The 20,653-nt window shown below is 35.2% G+C and overlaps 2 protein-coding genes across 3 annotated transcripts; both read right to left on the reverse strand.

Moving 5' to 3' along the window:
- Positions 1-4,590: 4,590 nt before the first annotated feature.
- Positions 4,591-11,598, reverse strand: LOC104241904 (uncharacterized). The gene is made up of 7 exons (XM_009796864.2): positions 11,031-11,598; positions 9,604-9,658; positions 7,554-7,628; positions 7,319-7,410; positions 6,177-6,258; positions 5,263-5,346; positions 4,591-5,002 (listed from the first exon to the last, which is right to left on the reverse strand). Exons 1-7 carry the CDS (start codon positions 11,531-11,533, stop codon positions 4,877-4,879), a joined length of 1,017 nt encoding a protein of 338 aa, XP_009795166.1. The 5' UTR covers positions 11,534-11,598; the 3' UTR covers positions 4,591-4,876.
- Positions 11,599-16,048: 4,450 nt separating this feature from the next.
- Positions 16,049-19,631, reverse strand: LOC104241905 (TATA-box-binding protein). Of its 2 annotated transcripts, none has more exons than XM_009796865.2 (9): positions 19,077-19,631; positions 18,136-18,223; positions 17,892-17,963; positions 17,635-17,685; positions 17,331-17,375; positions 17,094-17,186; positions 16,860-16,961; positions 16,690-16,763; positions 16,049-16,571 (listed from the first exon to the last, which is right to left on the reverse strand). In XM_009796865.2, coding segments are annotated over exons 1-9 (603 nt in total). In that variant the 5' UTR covers positions 19,154-19,631; the 3' UTR covers positions 16,049-16,570. The 2 variants fall into 2 exon arrangements, with proteins under 2 accessions (XP_009795167.1, XP_009795168.1); XM_009796866.2 differs by having other exon boundaries at positions 16,049-16,593; positions 19,077-19,610.
- Between the last annotated feature and the right edge of the window lie 1,022 nt (positions 19,632-20,653).

The raw sequence follows: 20,653 nt of genomic DNA on the forward strand, positions 1-20,653 counted from the left end.
AAGGTTGGTACTGCTGATGCAAGAAAAAATCCATATTCTGGGCAGCAGCAGGTATTGAAGATGCAACTTAGTGATGTTCAAATTGATATGGTTAATGCAGGACATGATCGTGAAGGGGTTGGTGAGGCTTCTATGGTCGATAAGGGTCCCTCTAAACCTAGTCGTGATGTTCCTGCTAGACAAGCTTTGGCAAGAATTTTTGATGCTGTAAATCCAGTTGTAGCAGCTTATGATAAGCTGTCCACTAAAAATGCAACTGGTTTTTCATCAAAAATAATGGAACATGGAGGTAGAGAAGGTGTGGAGTGTGCAACAGACATAGGCTCAAAGGATACTAATATTCAAGCTAATGTCAATGCTCAATGTGTAAAAGAAAGGGATGCTGATATAGGAGAAACAGTTATACAGAATACTGGGCAACTGGCAACACTAGGGTTCACTTTGGATGGTGAAGCCCGTACTTATGGAGGCAAGGAGAATGGGGAAAATGGTGTGCATTTGGAAGATAAGGTTGGTAATGAAAAGGTGGATGGTAAGTGTGAAGATACAAAAGAAAAAACTGAAAAATGGAACGTAGTTTCTGCTAGAAAATCACCCACGAAGAAGACCGTAATGCCCAGACAAATATCGGCAGGTGCGCGACAGAATGCTTCGAACTGTGTCTCCAACTCTAATAACTTCGAAGTCTTGGCAGATGTAGATGATGGGCAATTGGATTCAACAGCACTAAAAGGTGATATGATGAATAGACAACTTTTTCCATGCACTGGCAGCGGAAAAGGAGTCCAAGATAGCGCGAATTTGGCAAAGGAAGGGAGTGCTCGACAGCAGGCTTCAAAGAAAAATTTAGTCGAGGAGCTAATGAGTAAGGCACATAGCTCTAATACTCCTACACTACATTTTTCTAACCCTCACGTTGAATAATCATTAAAGAGGCCCAAAGTGCAATGATGCTAAATGCTAATATGATTAACCAACCATTGGTTATGTTGAACACTTCCGTTTTTGAAGTACCATCACAATCTTTGGAGTTTTGTGGAGAACATGGAGATCATGGACAATTGGTTCTGTCCACAGGAAAGAACAATGAGGTTATTAAATCAAATGTGAGGGCAATGACAATTAATTCTAAGCTATGGGAAGACCAACCAGAGTATGATGATGAAGAAGACTTGGGAGTTGATTTTGCGAAGGATTCTACTAATGAAGGTGAGAGGTGTAGTGGTGATGAGGAGATGTTATCAGTAGGTTCACCATGCTTTCCAAATTTTGGAAGTTCTTCTAAGTTAGGATCAGGAAACAAGCTTAATGCAAAAGCTCCTGATTTTATTCCTAAATCAAGGCAGCAACTTAAGACAAATGGAACAACTTTGCTAGAATTTCCAATAGCAAATCAGCCTGGGCAGCAGCAGATATTGTCGAGCAGTATACCTGCTAGTATGCCAGTAATAAAACAGCCTGGACAGCAGCAGCAGCAATTGAATACAACAACTGAGCAGCAATTGAATGCAAACAAACATGGAGCAAAGTCGATTGGGCAGCAGCAGTTTGCAAACAGGTCTGGAGCAATGTCAACTGAGCAACAGCAGATTCTAACGACCAATTCAGCTGCTATGAGTGGGGCTGATCAATATGCATTAACAGTATCAAGTCTTGGACAACAACAACATAATGTAAACAAGTCAGGATATGTACAACAACAGCAGGTTACAACATTTCCAGCGATCAATGTGAAGGAAAGAAAACTTCTGGATGAGATGTACCAAATACATTTTGCGCATGGACAACAACTGCAGCGTGCAAATAGTCCACCACAACAGCAGCAACAAAATGAAAGTATCTCAGGGGCTGCAGTAATGTCTCCAAACTCTGAACACCAACATGATGCTTTGCAACAGGCAACACTTATTTCTTTGGAGGATAGAGAGTTACTTGACGCTTTAGTAAGACCTAAACTTCTAAACTACATAAGTCCAATGCAAGCTACAAGCACTGGAAGTGTGACTAAGAACAGGAGTAACATGCAAGCCATAGAACAACTTCAAAACACTACAGCCTTAGCAAATACACAAGAAGGAAATGAGTTGATAACACTTGACCTCCACGACAATCGACCGCATCCAGTGAATGTAGGAAGAGATATGTATGAGGAAGGAGAAGAAGATGCAATTTTGCAACAATGTCGGGCAGAGGCAGCAAGAAAAGGTGATTTATCACTGATGCATAGCGGCAAAATAAAGAAGGCACATACAAGGAAAAATAGTTGGGACGACAAGATTAGTGATTTTTTAAATGTTAGGCGACCTCCAATGAGAGTTGCCAAACAAAAGAAGGCTGCCCCAACTACGTCAACGAGATCCAACCGTTCAAAAAAGAAATGATGATTTTTGAATACATTTTGAATACGGTTGAGGAAAACAACAAAGAATTACAAATTGAAAATTTTACAAGTTTGGAAAAGTAGGGACATGAACCAAATTGGTACTTCATTCTATTATACCACTTTATTAGTATTCTCATTTGTAATATCATCACAGAGTATGTTATAAACTCTGTGATGATCATTGAATATTTGGTACTCTCTAGTTCTTATTTTTTACATGCATGCTAGTAGGTGAGGCCTTTTATTTGCCTCAATAGGAATAGTAAGGTAAGGTTTAGCCCGGTATGTGTTGCCTTGGTCCCATGTCTTTGGAAAAATATCCACACGGCTATGAGATTATATGCCCTCATGAGACTTTGCCGGCAGCTACACCATGAATCCTCTACATGAGGCTGCCATCTTAAGGCAATGTGAGGCGCAGAGGAGTGATTATATAGCCAAGGCATATGGGTAATAAAACCGGTGCTATTGTCCCCCTTATTTGTACTTTTCCTAATTGTTGCATTTTTATTTTCATTTATTAATAAAAAACTAGCCCTAGGCGCTTGTCTAGCGGATTGCCAAAAAAAAAATCAAGAAAATATCAAATGAAGCTAATGGAGGTCTCAGAACACGAAAACAAAGGTTAGTACTCAAAATGACTTATGGGGTCGTCACATATACATAAGTAAACACATGAAGAAGCTTAAACATTCTTTTCAAGTGTCATCGTACAACACTACCTTTTGTTCGGCAATCGTTACCCTTCTTCTTATGTTTCTTCTTTGGAGTTTTCTCTTTGATAGATGTGCCTATTTAGCTTTTTTTACATATAATACTAATAATAACTGTAGAAACTAAAAATAAATCTGAAGAATGAATGATCATTTTTGCTTAATCTTGGACATCTTTACGTTAACGGCTCATGCATGAAGAGAAAATTACTCTCCCCTCTATACTTTTTTGTATCTATTTTATTTAGATCAGATTTGTAGTGACAATCCAATATCTAAAAGAGATAAAATGAACCCATTTAGGAACAAGAAAATACCATCGCAATTTTATCAAATGCTTTTGTGCGATCACTTCCCAAACAAATATAGATTTTTTTTTTTCCAAAACAGAAAGCCCAAAATTATAGCTAAAATTATTAACGATTTATATAATTACATTGGAGATGCATGGTAAATAAAATATATCAGAAAATTAGAAAAGGAAAAAACTAAATACAAGTAAGAGAAGATTTTAGAGCTCAAAAGAGAGGAACGTAGACGAAAATTTTGAAAAGTGAAACAAGGTTAGACAACAAAGTATCACCAGAGAACATTACAAGAAGGGGGCTCATTGGGTGATGAAAATGGCTAATTTCATCAAATAAAGAATTTATGTTTTAAAATATTTACCGAGTAGCTAAAGAAAATTTAAAAAAAAATTAATATAAAAAAAAACTTCAGTTTTAGACCTAACTTAGAAATATTAAGATGATGAAAGAAGAGTACGAGATTCAATTTAGATCATATAAAGAACTACATATGCTGACAACTTCCTCAACGTTAATTTATTTTTCAAGTCAATGACTCTTGCATACATCTCAAACAGAACTTATACTCGTGATGAGATCTTAGATTAAACTTAAACAAATTATTGCATCATGCGACTCAATAGTTACACCATCTTACACGTTCTTTATGAACTTCATCAATGCTTCTACACTTGTTTAAGATTCTTGGTTATAGACCGCTCCAACGTTACCTTTGAAAACTTATTAATTGAAATTATTAATTGAAATGTATCGTGTTTTTGGGAGTTCAAAAGAAATAAACGTGTGAGGGTTGCAAAGAAGCTACTTAACAATATTTTTGGGAGTTCAAAAGAGATTTTTATTTATACTTCTATGATAATAAAAATTAAGTAGCACAACTTTACTACCCTAACTATGCAATTGAGCTTGGGCTCGCAACTAGTAAAACAATAAAAGGGGATATCGTATAAGTAAATTCTCATATCAAAGATGTGGTAGTTTTCTTTTCCCAAATCAAAATTGAAACTACATAAATTAATTAGTGTGGCAAAGGTTTGTTGACTAAGTCAAATGATGCATGTTTTATCTTAATTAAGACAGATCCAAGAAGATAACAGATTTCCTTTAAAGATATATAAGGTGCCTTACCTCTACAATTTATACATTTCATTTCTTATTTAGAGGAGAGAATGCACCTTCAACTATATTTTGCAACTATGAAGGATCAAGTCGAGATCTCCTTTTATTTGTCATTGCTTCAATGGAGGATAACAATGAATAAGATCACCTATGCATACTAACAATTACTAGAAACTCCAATGGTTTACTAGAGCCTTTGAGCATTTATCATATATACAACCACGTAGGGGTGAAGAGAAACATTTACAGGTACATAGAAGTACAACTGAGTTTTGGTATTTCAGATTGAATTTCCGACTGCTATCATTTCTGCACAAGGAAGAGAATTTACAAGCTGGATCCTTACGTTGATACTAAGGGGCTGCTGACGGCATTGATAAATACTGCCGCCACTCCTCCGGTGTCCCCTTTTTCGATCTTAACATTTTTATAGCCGAGCTGGTCAAAGGTATAGCAAGAATGTCATACTCTTTAGGGGCCTGCAAGATCACAATTAAGCAGCCTTTTATCTGGTAAAACAAGAGTACTGCCATTTCTGCTGACCCTTTTTGCTAAACATGATACTTCACCCCCAAACCACCTCAGAGAAGAAACATAAAAAAGGAGAACGAGAAACAAGTAAAATAAACAGGAAAAAAAAACAAGGAAAACGGTAACATATATATGAAACTGTTTCCAATTAAGAAGCTTTGTCACAGTTCTGGAGCTATTAAGGTACTATGATAAGAATCAGTAATACCTTAGGTTCTTTCATAAGCTTCATATTTGCTTCCTCGGGTGTCTTATGACCCTTCCTTGAGTTGCATCTGGAACAGGCAGTGACCTATTGGAAGAGATATTAATGTTAAGCACCAATGTGAACTTCCAGCAGCGAAAAACTTGTGGGCCTATATATCCCATCTTTCAAGCTCAGAACAGAAGCAAGACAAATGGATTAACAGGATTTCAAACCTTTTTAAGTTAGGGGGAAGGGGGGGAGGAAAATACACACTATCTGAAGTGAGAACTGAGGAAAAAGGGAAGCCTCATTCAAGAGTTGCCACTTCAGATATAATGAAATGTTGTTTTGCAATATAAATCTAATTTACAACATTAATTAAATCTTTAAATTTTCTTTTTGACAAAGCAGATGATATTTATTAAGCTCATCTATTGCAATACTTTCACTAAGCTTTGAGATATTACAAGATAGTTCAAGTTGCAAAACCAAATTACACAAAAACTGGTGCTCACGCAATAATAATCGTTAGACTAGCACCATCCAGCTTCTGAGACTTGGTTCATTCTAGTCAGTCCTGTTCCCAAGGAATTTCAACATCATCGGACTAGTTGAGACAATTCTAGTATGTTATCCACATTTTACCTACCAAATCCATTTGTCCTTTATATCTGTGCATGATCAATGTCGGCATATAATACATAGCTTTTTTACACATCCTTTGCTCCTAATCAAAATAAGCAGAAATCAAGTGACGAATTAGACCGACCTAGATCAAGATTTTGACCAACTCAAATTTATGCTTAACCAGTCATGGCCTTTTATAAGGACAAAAGGTGCAATCTTTTGAAGCCGAATTAGCACAAACATTATTATCTGCATAGAAAAATAATTAAGTGACAGCGGGAGTTAGACAACATTATAGGCAATCTTACCAGATTCTCCCAGGTCCATTCTCCACCACGGGCAATTGGCAGAACATGATCAATAGTTAAGTTCTCATCCGAAGAGCAATATCTGTTAATATAGGAAAAGGTATTAGGACATTGATTATAAATCATGATCTCCCAAGTCACAAGTACAGGAAAAGCTAAGAGAGCTCAAGACACATCCTGTCTCTGTGTAGCTTTCATAAAATCTGTCCCATTTATAGTAGCAAAACCAAGACCTTACTCGGATTTCCAATACAAGGGCAGCTAAGGAGAAAAATTGTTGAGAATAAACGATAAAACAAGGACAAGAGAAATAAGGTTTGATGAGGCGGTTACTTGTGCTCAATGGTGGAGATCTTTGTGAATGTAAAACATGATAACATTGTTGATGAATTTGTAATAGGCTTCAAAGTTGCTTTGGCTTGGCGTTTAGTGGCAAAAGTCATCCACAATAGATGTTTCCTTGGTTGTTCGAGATAACAGAGGATGTACATTCAAAGTTTCTGGTAGAGTAGCAGGAATTCGCAACATGGAATGAGCATCTATTATGGCCTTGCAGCATTTAGTAGTGGAGAAAGCAACCGAGATGTGCATTTCTTCCCCCCCTAAATGCCACTCTATATCTTAGAATTTCTCCTTGAAGCCACCAAGAAAACTGCTTTCTGACTATGGAATCTGTGATTTATGCTAATCCGAAAGCTAAGAATCCAATCAAAAGGAGGAAAATTTTAAGTCTTGTTGGTCCTTGTGTGCAAAAGAATGAGAACCATTAATCATCTTTGCCTCAATTAAAGTGATAGGAAAAATGGCATCTCCTTACTTTTTTTGGTGTGCCTGAGTAGGATTCAATAGATGTGATTTCAAAAGTATACTCCACATGTTTTTTGAGCTCAATACGGATGGGAAAAGGGCCGTTGAGGGGCCAAAAGGGAACTCTGTGTGGAGATATAAGAGTTCATTTTTGCTTATTCACTTCATCGTGCTTGCTGTTGTCAAACACACAACAGTAATTACAGGTACATTTTTGCTTCAGAGAATAAAACAGTTGATCATTCCTTTGGAGAAGTAGAACAGTTCTAATATCAGTTTTTAACCAGAACTAAATAGCACCACTACAGGCATCAAAAAGGTGGCAAAGCACTTACTGGCACATGTAGTTGTCCCGATAAAAGATATTCTTACGACTGAGAGCTTTCTTTATTCTCCTCCGTTTGACAACCTGAAGTAAATGAGGAACCTGGAAGTACCGAGATGTCAGAGTAAGAAAAAAGAACAGACAAATCAAGATATAAAGAAGAAAGAAAGCATAATAAACCAATGATGCCAGTTGAAATGCACAAAGAAGGCTTAGAATGTCATTGGTGCTGACTAATGGCATACCCTTAATACAGCAGGAATATAATAGGAGCCACTTGGTGAATTTACAGTCTGATCATAATACTCCAGAACATCAGCCTGTGAAGAACAAATCAAAAGCTTTATATCAAAAAGAAAATAATGTGAAAAAGAAGATGCTGGGAAGTTGCTTTACAGTTTCACCCAATAATAACTTGATCAGAACTAGAAATCACAATATGCACTACAACTGGTCATGAAGACTAGTTCAGATTAGAATGTTGATAATGCTAATACTTTTCTTGGTATGAAAAATGCTGTAATATTAAAGGATTAAAACTTTTAAGTCTAAAGCAAATAAGGTTATTAAGTCATTTACATAATCCCTGGCAAATATCGTGTCCGGACATTACATGTTGAATTTTAAATATCCAGTTAACACTGCACATTGAGCCACTGATTCTTTGAAGCTTAGCAGCTTTAATTTCTAAGAAGCTTGTCTCTCCAAGGATAGTCAACTTAGTGACCTGAAGTTTGGGGTCAAGGGAACCTATTTTTGTAAAATGATTTTAAATCTTTGAGATTGAGTCACCTCGAATTGGAACCTTCACTGTAGATTGGTTCATGAGAGAAGGAAATTTGGTTATCTTAGCTCTTTCCCTTCCACTTAATAGAAGGGCTTGTACAAGGTAATTTCCCCATCTAAACAAGAGTTGAGTTCTCCTACTCCACAATATCCCGAAGGAAAAGAATCATCAGCATGTACACAACCACAAAATCAGCAATCAGCAATGGGAATCGTGACCTCCACCATCACATCCACTGGACTCTAAGCACAATGTAACAAGAACAAAACAACCTTTTTAGTAAGCATAAATTGAAAATATTAATTCATTTCTCCTTGTTCGAATCCCAACTTTACATCCTAAATTCATGCATAATATCATCACTACTAAGTTTGAAATAGAAAACCTCAGATATCAAGGCTTTCTTTTCCTTCTTTACTTCTTTTTTTTTCCAATGAAGTACAACAACAACAACAACAACAACAACAACAACAACAACAACAACAAGTCAACAATAAAAAAGCCCAGTATAATCCCACAAATGGAGTCTGGGGAGGGTAGTGAGTACGCAGACCTTACTCCAATGAAGTAAGTAAATATCATTAATTAAGGCATGAAAAAGATGCATAGTTACTAAAGGAACCAAAAGGCTCCAGTACAATATCTATGCTAAAGAAAAGGCAGCTAACAAAACAAAAAATTGTCAACATCAAAAGGGCTCCAATACAATGTCTATGCTAAGATCAGGGAGCTAACAAAATCCAAAAAAAATTTAATGCTGTTCACAGGGATATGAAAATCCTTTTTTCTTTTGTCTATATGTCATAAGCTACAGAATTATTACAGTACATCAAACTTTTGCAAGGCTGATTTCGTGCATATAGTTCATGTATTAGGTGATTCAAGCACTTCTCAGCCAACGTAACTGAACTTTTGATGCAACCATGCCTAGTCTTAGGGTTTTATTAGATCAAAGAGAAATAAAGCCTTTTGGAGAGGTGTCAACTCCGAAATTTACCCACATATCTGGCGTTTAACGGGGAAACAATACCTCCAGCTCCTGAGTGGGATAGGGTAACTTTCTTTTTCTTCCCAATGCGCAAGATGGCAGGACTATGAGGGGACGAGGCAGGTTGTGTTCAAAGAGACTGAAAGGCTCTAACAGTTTAGGATAGAACCAGTCTTGTTTTCAAACTCATTAACAATCAAGCAATTAGTATTCCCACGAAGTTTCGCTTATTGCCATCTAAAAAATTCGGCCTTTTTGTTTAAACACAGCTCTATTCAGGGGCGGACGCAAGGTTGATGCACGGGTTCATATGAACCCTGAACTTTCAACGCGGAACATAAATTTGTGTAAAAATTCATTACACATGGAGTTTATATCTTGGATCTGACGCTGGCTCTATTGAGGCAACAGGAAGAAATTCTTTTTTTTTTTTTTTGGTTTTGATCGGTAAGGCCACAGGAAGGAATAAATGTAGTAATCACAAGGAGTTCTAACAACAGCAAGAAATAAATGGTCTGACCTTCTCCATGAATTCCAAGCAAATAGCCCGTTTCCAGCAGACAACATTAACAGGCCTAGCAAGCAAAAAGTAATTAGACTTGACAACAAATTCAAAAAGAGGTATACCACTCCAGTAACTACTTAAATTTTAAAACAATAGATATAATGCAAAACAAATAGAAATGACGAAAGATAGCAGCATGAAAAACAAAAGCAGACTTTTTCTATGTTCAGATGTACGGCACCAGCCTAATCCAAAAAAGTAGAATACTTTCAGCCAAATGCATTGCATAAGAATATTGGGGGTCCTCTTTCTTTACCCAAGACCTCCATCCTCCATTCTTCTTCATCCTGATTTCAAGGAAACCACCTTCTTTACCACAAAAGATGAAGAAATTTGTACCTCAACATGGAGCACTTTTCTATCAAGAAGATGTATCCTAAGGTTCCCTGGAGAAGAATAACTTGCAATAATATTGGTACACCTAAATCATTATTAATCGTATTGTTGGCTGCTCATGGAAGACTGTACACAAGAGATAGGATGTATAAGTGGGGAGTGATTTCATCTGATATATGTCCCTTATGCAACCGGGCAACTGAGAGTATAGCACATTTGTTCTTTCAATGCACAATTGCTACTGAAATATGGAGTAAACTGCTGCAATGGCAAAGTATTCAGAGGCAAGTAATGAGCTGGAATGATGAACTTGACTGGGCTGTAGTTAACTATAATGGCAAGAATCCAGAGGCTGAGCTGTACAGGATGGTTTTAGCCGGGAGTGTCTACTCTGTCTGGCAAGAGAGGAATCAAGGAGTATTCATGAACAACAAAAGGGATGTTGGTACTATCATTAAGATGACTGTTCAAGATGTATTTCATAAGGGGTCGATGAAGCCATCAGTAGCGGGAAAACTAAAAAACTTGAATTTTTATCCTTGAACTGTAATAGTAGAGATGAAGGTACTTGAAATTGGTAGGATATAAAATAAGAGCTGAGCTGGGGCCTTCTGTCCAGCTCAGCAGACTGTTTTTCTTTATTTCTTGAGCTGTACATAGTTTATACTTTGGTAATAAAATTGTTTAATTGCCAAAAAAAATTGTACCTCAACAGTTATAACCTTTACAAATTCTTCAATCTCTTTTACCCCTATAACATGTGACATCTCACATGAACAAAACTAGTCATGGGCTTTCAAGAACAATCAAATAATAACATTAGCCAAACATACTTATTAAAAAATAATGACAAATAGTATTAGTCAAACACTAAAGACTAAATAATTCACTTGGTCAGATTTTATATGCTAGTACAGTATACTCCAATGACGAATACTTATTTTATCAACTCTACAAAAGAATTCAAACAAGATCATTCCCAAAAAGAACTCGAACCCTAATTTTCAAACAGGGAATGTACTAGTTACACCAGAAAACACCCACACCTGTAAGATATGTCCAAGACCAAGCCTCTGAAAGTGGAAAGCTCATCCTTCTCAAACTCCGTTTCCTCTATGATTTCCTCCCAAACCTCTTCCTTCATCCCATTCGATTGATCATTCAAGCGGAACTTCTTTGATTTTCCGATTGATGAGGAAGAAGCATTTGCGTAGACTCTGGTAGTACTACTACGAGCACCAGAAAACCGGAGTTTGAGTTCCTGAAGTTGTAGCGGTGATGAACAAGGAGCCTCACTGCAGTGCACACCACCACGTACAACTTTAAAGCGGCGACCTAAAGGACTACCGGTAACTTCGAAGCCGACGGAGAGTCCATCGCCGTTGAACAGTGGCTTAACGCGCCCTCTCACCGTGAATTGCGCCATTGTTGAAGCAGATATTTTTATTTCCCGCGGCCGGGGGTGGGTAGGGGCAACGAAATTAGAATGATCGTTATGATTTTTAAGAATGTGACAATTGTTTTTCACATTTTGGTTTGGTATAAGCATTGAAGCTAAAAGTACTATCGAGGAAAGTGGCAGTTTCGTTGCTTTTGCATTTTGGCTTCAATTTCTTCGCGGAAAAGTACTCTTAACCACAAGTATTGCACGGCTCCTTGTTAGAAATATCTCCTTTTGGCAGTCATCTTTCAACCACGTGACTGTAGTCTGTAAATTGAACTTCTCATTTTCTTCAATTCACATCCTCCACTTCAAATTGACATTTCTAAGTAGTAATATAATATATAGTAATTTCCTCCGTGTTATTTTGATGTGATTAAGAATATAAAGATAGATATTTGAATTATAATTTTAAACTAAAGGTAGGTAGCATACTAAAAGTATTATTTGGATTATGGTTTTAAATATATCATGTCAATTCTTAAGGGTATGAAAATTGTTGAAATTAAAAACATATCAAGTGTAGAAAAGTAACATTAATTTTAGAACATAAAAACGAAACTAAAGCACGTAAATCAAAGAGAGAATTACATATAAATACAATCCACACGCATAAATTGTAATTATGAGGCTTATATACAATTTTGCAAAGTTGTAGCCTGAAATAATAGGTCAAAATTCAGCATCCAACTTTAAATAAATTCTCAAAATTGCTATTTAGATTTTTTAAAGCTCAAGCTTCTAACCAAATCTCTAAATCAATAATTGTGACTCAAACATTAGTTCTACAAACTAAATCCATTTGGTACTGAAAATTAGGGTTTTAAGGTAACTTACCATTGTTGAATAAGCTTAAATAAGTTTTGTGATAAATTTAAAGTAGGTGTTGTTTAGACTTGTTAGAAATAGTCTAAAGAGACTGTCTACAAAATTTGAAGTTATTTAAAGACATTTGGACTGATTTTGAACGAGAATTGCAACTGAAAATCGTACAAGAAGTGTGCCAGAAATGCTTATACACTTTTATACAATGTTATATACTCTTATATAAGGAGGTACATTATGAATACAAATGCATAAAAGTGTATAAAGATATATAAGCATAATAATAAAAAGTATGTTTTGTGATACACTATGTATATGTGTGTAGGAAGAAGAAGAAAAGGAAGAAAATATGAGAAATCCACCAAATACATGTAAATAATGTATCAACCTTGTATATAATAGTATATAAAAGGTATTTATACATTATTATACAATATTATATATTGTTATGCAGATGAATCCTACCAATGGAGTTTCACGTGTTCTTCTTCTTCTTTGTTGAGCATCTTCTGAAATTTAACTTCAATTTAGCTCAAATCTATTTCAATCACTTCAAATTTTAAGTTATGTACTCTTCTTGTTGTTTTCAATCGATTAGAACAATATGCAATCCAAACAACTAACAACTCGAAAAACTCAATACCTAAATCGAAGCTTCGAACGACCTTTAATGATGGACTTTTATTTTTAAAGTTTTCAATCAACCACTAGATTGAAATTACATGTGAAATGAGGATATGACTGAGACAATACTAGTACCTTCTTTCTAATTTAATGATCCAACAACGTACTAAGTGAACATCTTTAGTGCACGACAGTAAACTCAATTCTCTCCATTCTAATGGAGCAAATGTGTTGGGATATATACTATTAACCACGGTTTGGATATAGTATTTATTATGAAATAATTGCTTATCCAATTTTGATAAAGATTTAGATAGATCATATATTAGTGTGTGTCCTTTGCTAAGTAGATGATTTAGTGTATAGAGTTTAGTTTATACACGGAAGATTAAATCATCGGTTCTTATAAGTATCAAGTTTGAGTTCACAATCTAATGATGGAACTGGACGAATCATCAGGAATGATTGTAGCACAAGATTAAATATAATTTATTTTGATTATGGGAATGATTTAATTCTAACTTCTTGTGCTAGTATATTTTAATTTATATGTATTGAACGGACCAAGTAGAGATAAGTATTTTATACTGACTTAATAAAATAAGTTCTCTAACCATTAAATGTACTTATACTCTTAATCTTGATATAATTATTATTAGATGTATATTATTATTGTTTTGATTTATTAAAATGCGAGATTCGTTCGTGGGTTAATATGCCTGGTAAATTGAATAGTAATGATGTACATTGGCAAAATAATAGTTAGATGATGGAATTCATGTCTCGGTTTAGAGATTGATGATACACGTTTATGAAAACTTATAAATTTTCATGTGAAACTCGGGTGATGGATTTTATATCCGACACATGAAATAAGTTAAGCGAAAGTCCAAAGGAAATAATCAAGAAATTAAATTGTTAGTAATTTAATTGAATTGATTAGTAACTGAATCTTAACACGAGAGTTAAATAATATTTAATGGATGAATTTTGAAATTGAATAAGAAGTGCAATTACAAATTTTTAGTGGAATATTCGTATGTATTATGGTGGATATTAATTTCGAAAAGTAGAAATTAATTCCATAATTGAAAGCCTTGTTAATTAAATTTTGTGGTCACTGTTGTGCCTAAATAATAGGAAACGAAGAAATTATTTTCTTGGTGAAAAAGAAAAGCCAACATGTTTTGGAAAAGGGTTTTAACTCTTAAAACTTGTGCTATAAATACATAAGATTTTTCACCTAGAGGAAAGCAGTAGACAGCGGCCGAAATTTCAGCCATTTTCCTAGAGATTTTCGCCCACAAAAATTACTATTTTCGGATATTATTTGGGTAACACAGTAGAAAGCCGTGGAAAGTTCGGAGATTGTGATCGGGTGGTGGAGATTTATTGAGACGATGTGAAGTTGAAGGCTCACGTGACTGAAGGGTTGTGTTCACGCTTCAAGAGGTAACCCGGAAAACTCCGTATATACTAGTTGTCTAGATTACATGTTAATTTGATACTGGGATTGCTTCCGCTGCTTATCATAATCCATCAAAATGGTTTTCATATGCCTCCAAATAAATAATTCCTTTATGTATTATTTTTTTTCTTCTTGATACAAATAGTGGTTATCGGCTTTGAATCTGGGAGGAGAATTGAAATAGAATAAACGGTAGAGGAATTTGGGGGGTGCGAACTGGTCGACACTGAGGGAGAAGAAGAATGAAGAATGAAGAATAAGAATAATTAGAAGTGAATCTTTAATGTTAAGCTAAAGGATGAAAAATATCAAGTTTGGCCTTTTAGAGCAACAATGCTACGAATATTAGTCAATTCATTAAATACTGCCAATACTTAAATGCTACCAATATTAAGTTAGCTTTTGGCATTTCAATGAATGTAAGTCTTTCCTTTTTGTATATTGATGATGCTAATCCTATACTCCGTAACTTTTTTTCCCATTAATTTGTTTTATTTTATTATGTTGCATTTAAGCTCGTATTCGTCTTGTTTCTTTCTAGTCGATCTTGGTATTAATAAAAGCTAATCAAGTTGATGGTTAGCTCTTAAAGATCAATATCAGTTAGACAAATAAAATCACCAGATAATATCATCTTTTTTTAAGGATAAATATTAAAACTAAAAATTGTAATGTGATTCTTTTAAAGTGAATTAGATAGAACGCTGTAGTGAGGACCCTAAGAGGAAGAGTTGGTCGCAACCCCGTGAAGAGAAAGCCTAACTCTGTTGTGTTGCTTAGCTTATTTAAGTTATGAAAATTTTGGTACTCAACTGCTAACATGTTCTTTTTTTCATTTCCGTCGTGTTTACAGTTGCATTAGGTGTTAGTAGCTAGCGTTTTTTTTAATTCCATTATGTTTATAATTAAGTTAGGTTTTAGTGCTCAACTACTACCGTAATTTTGTTATTTCACGTGAGTGTTGTTAGAATAAATTGGGTACACCTCAAGAGGTTTCAATCTCAATTTTTGGACGGTTTGGTGGATATTTGAGGTTGTTTGAATTGAAATTTGAACCAAAATTGAAGTAGAAGATGAACATTAAAGAAGATGAGATGTGTATCTTCTTGTGTATTATTTATCTATCCTATATATATCAACTATATTTTTTATGTGTATCCATGTATACTCGTGGGCACAGAAATTTTTAAATTCGATTTTAACTATAAATTTGACTTCAAACTAGTTCAAACCATCTCTAATCTTCCTCAAACATTGTATATTGCCTTATCTATATATTTTAACGAATGTGTTTTAAATCTGTTGGTATATAATATAAAAAATTTAGCTTTATTTATGTTAAAAGAAATTTCGTATTGGTTGGTCTGGTAACACTATCGAAAACAACATTCCTGCCTTTTTGAAGGTAGGGATAAGGTCTGCGTACACACTGTCATCCGCAAACCTCACTTATGGAATTACATTATGTTTGATGTTGTTGTTGTTGGTCGGATAACAAGTTTGATCTCTACATAAAAATAAAAAATCTAGCATTGTTAAAATAATGCACAACGTATTATTGTATATGAGATTTATTATGAAACAATAATACAATACAAGTATTCTTGCATTCTCATGACGCTTGCTTGCATAAGTGATCTAACTAATGAAAACAAATGAAATAGACGAAATTTAATTGCAAACAAATAGAGAGCCATCGCCAAGACTTAAAAACTCTTTGTCAGTTGATTGACTTAAATTTAGATTTTTTGCGCGCCTAAGCAGATAACACAATCCCAGTATACATCTAAATAACAAAGGAATGCAAAATTTGTTTTTCCTAATGAACGCAATTGACAACAGCAAATACACCCTCCTCTTTCTATCTCTGATATTTTTAAACCCTCTCTATCTTTTACAAACTTCCAACTTCTGAGGTACAACATTCATAATTTTCACACTACCAAGTCATGATTCTACTTTTATTTTTGTAATTGGTAGGTTTTCAGGATGACCTGATTTTGGAAAAACCAGAATATTGGGCCTAACTTGGAGAAATTTTAGCAGTATCACAGTCGACCTGTTGGCAGAAACACATATATGGTCCTCAACCACATTGTTGCTTCAAGTACTCACAACTCAAGAAGAGAAGAGCCGATAACTCCACTCATAAGACCCTTTGTCGCACATTCTGTATGTCGTGCTTCCAAATAGTGATCCCACTTCAACCTTGCTCCTTCAAATGAGTATCTGCACAGTTACAGCAGAAGGTCTATATTTTCTCTCATTCTTGTTTTGCCTTTAGTTTCATACAACCCATCCAGAAAGAAAATACAAAAAGCAGAATAAAGATAAGCAGGTAGCATACCATTGCTGGTTCTTCCTGAACTCTGTAAGCACAGGGTAGATGTTCTCAAAAGCAGTATATGTCTCATCCCGCACCTAAAAAAAGGAAATTGTAGTGAGTATAGTCAACGGTTTATGCAATAATGGAAAAGTATCAGTTATTCAGTAGAGACAAAAGGAGGCCTGTTTCACCTTTGCTCCAGTGAGGACAATCTTGCCAGACACAAAAATGAGCAGCACAATCTTGGGTTGCTTCATTCGGTATATCAATCCTGGAAACAATTCTGGTTCATACTGCAGAACCACATTACATCTCATCTCAGTATGAAAGAAATAACAACGGCACTATTCTTTCTCTTGGGATATCAAGAGATAAGAAAAAGAAAAAGGAGAAAGAATAACATGGAGCAAGGAAAAGTAACTTACACTTGAAAAAGCACCATGCGAGTACGCCAAACCTTCAAGTCTAATGGGAAATTTCACATCACAGGATCCAACTATATTCTGAATCTTGAAATCCTAGCACCAAGAGATTCAAGAGACCAAATAAACTAGTAAGTCTACTGAAACCAATGATCAAGAAACAGTCTATCTCCAAAATCAGATTGCAGGCACACACAGACAGAAGAACGCAAACTCGGCAATATATTGAGATATATATACCTTAAATTTGGCATCGAACCCAAGCTTCTGGATTATCCTTGCATACTGAAAGACAAAACATTGCATGTTGCGTAAGATAGAAGACAGAACAGAAATTCTTAGACAAATATTGTCTAATTTTTGGTATGTATCTTTTTCTACCAGATCCCACATGTTCGTGTTTTTTCATCACTCTTCAGGAATTTTCAAAACATTAATTGTTGTCACTTGTAAATGCCCGTATCCACATTATAGTTAAGAGTTAAGTTTCTCGTATTATATGTAAGGACCCTATCAGGTTTCACAATCAAGAAATATGGTCTACCTTCCTTGCTGCAAGCTTAGATGATTGTTCACTCTTTGCCCCGGTGCAAACCTAATTCCAAGAGATAATATATCGTTAGCAAAGAAGCCCAGCATGAACAGCCTTACATTGAAGAAACTTTCCAGTAGAATGGGCTAAAGTAAAATATTTAGGTTTAGGAAATGTTTTCATGGACAAACCATGAAACTAATGGAGCAAACTGTAATACTGGGAATAGATTACTTACAAAAGCATCCATAACAAAAGAGAAGGCTTACCATCTTTCCAGATGCGAAAATCAAAGCTGTAGTCTTTGGTTCTCTTATCCTCATAATAACAGCAGCAAAACGCTGCAGGGTGATGTGAGAGGGCCATTATCAATTAAGGAATGAGAAGTGTTACCAATCTATTTGACGAACATGACCTGATATAGATACACTCTTCCCCAAAAAATGATGGTAATCAAAAAAGATAACACATAAGAGATTTGCCTATGTGAATCAAGAATTTATACTCAAATACCTTTGGATTGTATTCAGCATTACGTGCTTGCAATGCAATAGCTTTAAGATCCAACTTGCAATCCAAGTTGACAGTTGAGACGATATTCCTGAAATCAAGAATCAGCTTATAGTTAGTTGGCCGCATTTAACATCAACTCCCAGCATATAGAGGATGATCTTGCATATAAGAAGCATGAATATATGTCTCCACATTACAATCTTGGATCATCAGCCAAATTTTACATAACAATAAAGAAAAACTGCTCTCTTTCTATATCTCTATCCGGACAGCTTGCTTGAAAGTGGGGTTCACTAATCTAATCCTCCGAAACCTATCAACCGCCAAAAGCTACTCATCTATGATTAGTTCATGATTTCACTTATGTGTGGTGACTAATATTATGTGAGATCAAATTCACTTGCTTCACCAGCAAAAGTTATCACAGACCACGACAATCCTCCCTAATGTTTCCCGCAGGAAATTAGGATAATCTTGAAGAGCATTAAAAAACATGGCTACCACATACCCCCACCCTCCCTCTTATGCAGATGGCTGTCACATTTAGCTCCACTGAAAATTGCTACACATCTGAGAAAAAAGGACCATTGCAGCAAAGAATGTATTTAAGCATCTCAAAAATTAACAATGTTCAACTCATTCCTTTGCACAAAAGCCAAGAAGGGTATGAATCAAAATATTTAAAACATAGAAGAACATGACCCTTTTGTTCTTTTGTTTTCTTTTTCTTTTTTGCATCAGCAGAAAATAATTCGAGCTTTGGATACATAGGTTATAACACCAGATTCCGGTAGGTTCAATCTGATTGACTTATATTGACTATTCAACCAATAAATCGTTTCCTCGGTTGTGTACAATTACATTCGCGTGAGTCTCAATGTATAAAACCTTTAACTCCCTCCTTAAGACATGACAATGGGGACGGAAGGGAGAGAACTTACTGAAGAGTAGGCACAATCCCAGATGGGTGCTTAGACAAATCCACTGGTTGGCTCCCTTCTAGACCCACTTCAGCCATTCCCCTTGTTTCGTTATCCACCGGTCTCAAAATACCCACAAATTTCCACTTAGTCAAGAATCTCAAAAACCAAATTCTTAAAATTACAATTTCTTTGATTCAAGTTAAATCTTAACGCGATTTGCTCAATTAGGGTTTCCAATCAAGATCCATAAACACAGAGATCCAACCAGATTCAGAACCACAACCTATTAACCACCTGATTATGAAATCAAAATTTGTAAATCTAGGTTTTTGTTTAAAGATTCAGTACGTGAATTTCCAGTTATTTCAAGAAAGAGAAAAAAGAGGAAAGAGTTGTTTATCAATTGTAAAGCGCCAAATTTTTGAAAGAAGAAAGCTTTTATATATTTGTATGCGTAAAGATTTGGATTTCAGTGAGTAGTGCTGGGCTCTATGGAGAGAGATCTCTAGAGAGAGAGAGGGAGGAATATATGAGAGGATCTGAGAGAGAGGGGCAGGTAATGGCGGTGAGGAGGAGAGCCTTATCTACCCTTGGCTTTATATTTATAGAGGGTGACCGGTGACCGGATAAGGTGATTATTAGACGGTAAGCCGAGCCTGCTAACTGGCTATTGGCTGTTAAAGGCTTGTCATTCCCTTTTTCCTATTTATATATGGACTTGGTGTCCGAGTTTCTATAAATTTTGGACGGATTTCTAGGCCCATCTATACTTGGTCTACATGTCCGTGGCCCCTTGTAAATACACGATTCCATTCACATTAACCCTTTAATTAAAAAAAACAAAAATTCACATTAACCTTTATTATTATTTTTTCCACATAGTTTATATGAGAGTAAATAATGATATGAAAAAGCTTATTATGATTTGAACTATGAATTCATATTCACTAAGTTGATTTTGAAACATGAAATTAGCCTTTCCATCTTTATCTTTGGTCTATTATACCGTTTATTTCGTGTTAATTACGAATATTGGTCAACAATAATTATAATTATGCCTTCCCAAATAAGTTGGAGAATATTGAACATGAAATACAATTTCAATTCTTCCAAAGTTGAATAAGATTTATACACTGGCAATTCATTGCATTTACCATTCTTTACATCGAAGAAATATTTTACTATTTAGCTCTTTTCAGATCCACTTAAATGTATGTTTGAATTTTGCTGAATTTTAATTTAGTTTTCTTTCTAAAAATGAAAAAATAAACGCTTAAAAGTAATTTTGTTAGTTTCGTGCCCTAGATATAGTTATCATATTTGACTTCTACGTTTACTTTAGAGAAAGATTACAAGTTGGCGTTAAGTTGTGGCCTTTACTTTTTACTTGGTAACATCTAGGAGTGTACAAATGAAACGTATCAAATCGATAATTCGAGTCAAATTATGAGAAAAAATTGACTATGATTTGATTTGGTTTGATGTTGGGAAAAAAATCCGACCACAATTGATTTAGCTTGGATTTACCTAAAAAAGTCAAACTGAAATCAAACCAATCTGACATTACATGTATACAAGTTTAAAAAATATTGCAC

This window comes from Nicotiana sylvestris, chromosome 3 (assembly GCF_000393655.2).
Source record: "Nicotiana sylvestris chromosome 3, ASM39365v2, whole genome shotgun sequence".
Classification (NCBI taxonomy): domain Eukaryota; kingdom Viridiplantae; phylum Streptophyta; class Magnoliopsida; order Solanales; family Solanaceae; genus Nicotiana; species Nicotiana sylvestris.